The 6,000-nt window shown below is 28.1% G+C and overlaps 1 protein-coding gene across 3 annotated transcripts in view; it reads right to left on the bottom strand.

The window, feature by feature from the left end:
* The window catches only part of LOC107452177 (uncharacterized), a 35,766-nt gene extending 29,805 nt beyond the window's left edge, over positions 1 to 5,961 (bottom strand). The window contains exons 1-2 of one of the 3 annotated variants that reach the window (XM_071186759.1): positions 5,130 to 5,145; positions 1,358 to 1,442 (exon numbers count right to left, since the gene is read on the bottom strand). Coding sequence is in view for 2 of the 3 variants with exons in the window: in XM_071186757.1 (XP_071042858.1) it covers positions 5,130 to 5,343 (214 nt within the window). In the remaining variant the exon portion in view is untranslated. Of the gene's footprint in view, positions 1 to 1,357; positions 1,443 to 4,815; positions 5,062 to 5,129 lie in introns of those variants that run through there. The other 2 variants (XM_071186757.1, XM_071186758.1) reach the window with 2 other exon arrangements.
* Positions 5,962 to 6,000: the final 39 nt, after the last annotated feature.

Genomic DNA, 6,000 nt, shown 5'->3' with positions numbered 1-6,000 from the left:
TATAAAAAATATATAAATTTTATGTATTAATTAAATTTCACATATGAATATAGGTTTTTGACATTTTCGACATTTTTGACAGTGAGGTTTTTGACGTGACGGTTTAAACCATGGATTAAACTGTCAAAAACTGTCACATGTCAAAAACCTGCCAACCCTGCTACCAGGTAGCAGAATTTACAGAAAAAGTCACTATCTTTATAAATTCAATTTATACAGATATTTATCATGTAAGTAACAAAATTTTCAAGTATCATGTTATTTAAATTAAAACTGAATTTCATGCAATGATACTTTAAAAAAATTAATAAAACCTTAAAAACCTATAAACAAGTAATATATAAAAAAATATTTATTCACTATTTTTTGCAATGTTTTCTCAATTGTTTAAGAGTTGAGATGCTTTAAAAAAAAACAAGTCACAGCAGACTTTCCTCCTCCTCCTTAATGCAGGGATAAAAAATCGTAAGTAGATACTGTGATAGCCCATAGTACTAGAGTGTTTCTGCTACTAGGTATATCAACTTACATAATAAATGGTCAGTGTGCTCTGAATGGACAGATAAAGTACAAGACAAGATCTACTTTTTATTACATGTAGATTCAAATACCTAGCAGCATTTGTCAACAACATAAAATTAATAAAAATTATAGAGGCGTTTACCAGATATTTTTTAAATTTTTGATTCAAAAGGCATTTACCAGTAATATTTATCAAGATCTCCTAATAATTTCCGCTATAGTGCTCTTGATTTTTTAAAATTATTCCTAATTCAACCTTAAAATTAAAATCGACCTTGCTTCATTATAAAGTAAAACATTAGATATTACTGAATTGAATAACATTTCATGATAAAAAAATTCAGAAATTAGATTTTAGAATTATTAAACAGTTAATTTTATTATAAGCTTGTGCACATCAGTCACTCAATCAATTTATCCAATTAAAATAATAAGTGCAAAATTGTCAAACTTTACAAGGAATTAACTTCTTGTAAAATTACTATATTGTGGCAAAAACATTATAAGAATTTTTTTGTAAACAAAAATTAAATGGGAATTTCAGGGGTGATTGTGAGTCCAACTTAAAAATCCTGAAAATTTCTCCAGTAAAATCATTAATGGCACATTTCAAAAAATTTATGTCTTTATAAATTTAAATCATTGATATTTTCAGACCATTTAAATTATAAATAAATTATATACAGAATAATTTAAATGAATAATCATGTATAAGTTTACTTTTATCTTCAATCACATTTATTATTCTACCAGAAAAAATATTTACAAATGAAAGATGCCAAGTATAAATTCTAGTTCTAAGATTTTTAAATAAAATACACAAGAATTTTTATACATAAATGTGATTGACGATTTCTTGAAACGTCTGGACCTAGGATTTCCAAAGCGCGATCAGGGAAAAATCCGGACAACAATCACCTCTGGAATTTAAAAACAAAATCTTAGACAAATTTGGTAATCAAGGAAAATGATTAGGTTAATTTCCATTACATTTTGCAGAATATTATTTCGGTGCATACTAAATCATATTTTATAAACATCTACGTAGATAATTTGACGAATGGGAACTAATCAAAAGAATTGTACAACTTTGATTCCCACTCTACTCTTATTGGAAAAAAACATTTTCCAAATTAATTGCAAACAATGGCAGATAGATAATTTTATGAATGGGAACTAATCAATATTGGTAATCATGGAAAATGATTAGGTTAATTTCCATTTCCAATAAATTTTGCAGAATATTATTTCGGTACATGCTAAATCAAATTTTACGAACATTTACATAGATAATTTGATGAAGGGGAACTAATGAAAAGAATTGTACAACTTTGATTCCCAATCTACTCTTATTGGAAATAAACATTCTCCACATTAACTGCAAACAATGCAAGATAGATAATTTTATGAATGGGAACTAATCAAAAGGTAATCAAGGAAAATGATTAGGTTAATTTCCATTTCCAATAAATTTAGCAGAATATTATCTTAGTGCATACTAAATCACATTTTATGAATATTTACGCAGATAATTTGACGAATGGGAACTAATCAAAAGAATTGTACAACTTTGATTGTCACCCTACTCTTATTGGAAAAAATCATTTTCCACATTAACTGCAAACAATGCTAGATAGATAATTTTATGAATGGGAACTAATCAAAATTGGTAATCAAGGAAAATTTCCATTTCCAATAAATTTAGTAGAATATTTACACAGATAACTTGACAAATGGGAACTAATCAAAAGAATTGTACAACTTTGATTCCCAATCTACTCTTATTGGAAAAAAACATTTTCTACATTAACTGCAAAAAATGCCAGATAGATAATTTTATGAATGGGAACTAATCAAAATTGGTAATCAAGGAAAATGATTAGGTTAATTTCCATTAAATTTAGTAGAATATTTATACAGATAATTTGACGAATGGGAACTAATCAAAAGAATTGTACAACTTTGATTCCCACTCTACTCTTATTAGAAAATAACATTTTCCACATTAACCGCAAACAATGCCAGATAGATATTTTTGGGAACCAATCAAAAGCCCTTTACAACTTTGATTCTTACTTTAGTCTCATTCGAAAAGACATTTTCTGCATATGGCTACAAAGAATACAATAGAATGCTACAAAATGCCGGATAGATAATTTGATAAATTAATCAAAAGCACTTTGTAACTTTGATTCTCACATTAGTCTCATTCAAAAAAAGGTATTTTCTGTAAATGATTTTAAAGAATACTATGAAATTTATTCTTTATTCTCATTGGAAAAGATATTTTCTTTATATGACTATAAAGAATACAATGAAATGCTACAAAATACCACAGGGCCTCTAACACTAAATTTATAAAGTAAATATAGATTCATGATAATTGATTGAATGCAAGGTTCAGTAGCATAAGCAGAAATATATACAAAAGAGAAGCACAGGGTTTTCTCTTACCAAGAGACCACCAAATGCAACAAGGAGCAAACAAAATAGATTTTACTGTACTTTCTAGATAATTTAAAAAATACAACTTTAAAGACAATGGTTTTTGGCCTTTTTTACAAAAACTGGTCTAATTTCATAAAAAGAGCTCTTGTTAGCTTAACATATGATTGGAACCTACTTATTCAGGATTTATAAAAGGGCTCCACAACAAGTCATTAACATCTCTATACAACATTGTCGCTCTATTCATCATGGCTTATATTCAAAGTTGATCTATTTGCTGGCAGATATTTCTGCTTTGCGATCTGGCGCATTAACTTTAACCTCCTAGGTACCAAATGCATTTTAAACTTACAGACAGAGTTGACAAGGTTTAAGACAGAATGGATTAATCCACGGTTTAAACCATTTCGTCCAAAACTATTTTATTCAGATTATGTCACAATTTAAAAAAAATCTTGTGAAAAATAAAAAGTTAAAGTTGTTCAATGCATTGTGGAGCTTCAAAAGTTAAATTTTTTTCCTATTTGTTTAATAAATTAAAGTAAATTGTATAAAAAGTATTAAATACTTATTGATCTATGTAATTATGATGTGTGCAATGGTTACACATATTGGATCTTTACCTTTTATCAATGTTCAAGGTTTTAGACATTTAAAGACAGTTTTAGTCAGTCTCGGACAGTAAAACCCACGTGATCTATCCAAAACCAGTTTAGGATATCCAACACCCCAATCCTGCTGGTAATTTAAAAAAAAAGAAAGTAAAACATATAAAGGTTTACCTAGGAGTTAGTTATACCATTCGATTTTACTCAGTTTTCCATCATTTTCTTTTTTTCGTTCCTCACAAGCCATTACTTAAAAGTTGAAAAGACTCTGCATTTATTTTGCTGCTAATCACAATACATAAATCATCCTTATTTGTTATAGATAACTAAAATTTGACTTAAACCACCATAAAATAATCAGTGATCCATCCATGTTTAATAGTAATTTAGCTTAATGTGGTACATTGAAATAAAAAAAAAACTGCTGCCAGTGATGACGAACAGATGTACAGCAAGGGTCTGTCTAGGTTTTTCTGAGGGGTAACTATTTTGTGAAAATTTAGAAATAATTTGTGAAAATTGAAAATTATATTAAAATATCAACACAAAAATATGGTAAAAATACGGATTTACTGCTTCTTACAAGACATAAAAATAAAATTTAATGAAAAAGTATTTTGTGTAACTACCGTTTTTTCTAAACTTGAATTTGTGAAAGTACCGCTAAACGGTAGTAAATTTGGCTGGGACAGACCCCTGTACAGAGTAACAAAAGATGAAAATTAAAAAATTTTTTAATGGGAAAAGATGTTTGAGTATTTTAAATCATTTAAAATTAAATGTAAATAGCAGTGTCACAGCAATTCAGATACAACATAAAATCAATAAGTATGATGTATTCCTGTTGCTCTTCAGAAGAAATGAAAAGATACTTAATTAATAGGAATAAACATATTGATCTGAAAGAATTAACCTATAATTGATTATATATAACTATACTGCTTTAAATTTGTATACATACATATCTTGAAAATAATGAAATAACTCACTCCAAAAAAATTTAGATATACGTAAAAGAAAATGAAATTGAATTTATAAAACAATTTAGAATTTGAATCTAATAAAAAGTGGATATAAATTAGATAAAGCCCGAATCCTATCATCAGATTCAGTCATTAAGGATTATTCAATACGAACCAAAAACACAGCAGTATTTGACAGTTAATTACTCAAAATGCACCAATACAATAAAATTTATCTCCCAAAAAAGTAAATACTCGATAATATAAATTCATACTTAAAATATGTAATGTAGACAAAATACATCGAGAAACTTATTCAAAACAGAGTAGTCATATAGAATACACACATGGTCGCTTTTTTGTTTATCATAAACAGATATATCCGGAATACATTTCGTTCGTGTGTGATAAGGCACACAATCGAAAGGGTGGAGAAATATTATTTTAGGTCAAAACATTTAGAATATAAAATAGATAAAATCATCAAAGGGAATAATATTTAGGCAAGTAGTTTCTACAGATCATTTATGACGTGATACTGTCAATTTTAACAATAAATAACAAGAACTATACTACACAGTGACATTACCCTTGCTGTGATCTTCGGTCGCTGGCAATCCAGGTAAATTACGAAAGCAGCTTTCTGTTCTCTTTTTGATGATACTTATGGGTGACAAAACGACACTCTTGAGATATGATGTATTTTTTTGTTCATATTCTGATTTAAGATTGACGACGTCACGATTAATTTCGTTGCATTTGTTTTCTTCAGAATCGTCTGCACTCATCTTGAAGGAAGCCATTTTCTGTTTTGACTGAGGGTTGCCAAGGTAATCGTTGGAAGCAATCGCCAAGATTCAATGGCCAACTCGAATATTGTAAATAGTAGTCGGTGTCCCTTCACGTTATTGATAAACCGGCATCTCTTAATTTCTCCTCATAATATATTTAATTTGAGAAAGATTTGAAGAAAGAATCGAAGATCTGAAGATCAAAGTTATCCTAGGACATGTTATTTTATATTTAAACCTGTGACAATGCAAATGTCTTCTTCGACATATGCTGTAGTATCTTTTAATCTGAGAAAATAAAAGTTTATTTTTTTAATTGTTAAAACTTTGTATTTCTTGCAAATTTTTGAAGACAGATTTTTTATTTTCAATTGTAACATGTAATGAAATAAAACTGACAATGATCACGCCAATTGATAGTTTAAACTTATTTTATTTTAGTGTAAAATTATAAGAAATTTCTATATTACTTTACCAAAGGAGTTTCTGAAAATGTTATTAACGAAACAAAAATAGGGTGATTAAAAAAAACAAAGTTCAATTGTTTGCCAATAGTTCAAATTTTGGGCGATCAACTTTTCAACGTGGATAACTCTACATGTTCATGTATATCTAATTAGATTCGAAAAGAGAGTAGCGTTTATTGGACACAGTTATTGGACTCCGCTG

This window comes from Parasteatoda tepidariorum, chromosome 10 (assembly GCF_043381705.1).
Source record: "Parasteatoda tepidariorum isolate YZ-2023 chromosome 10, CAS_Ptep_4.0, whole genome shotgun sequence".
Lineage (NCBI taxonomy): Eukaryota > Metazoa > Arthropoda > Arachnida > Araneae > Theridiidae > Parasteatoda > Parasteatoda tepidariorum.
This window is presented reverse-complemented; position numbering and strand designations above follow the sequence as displayed.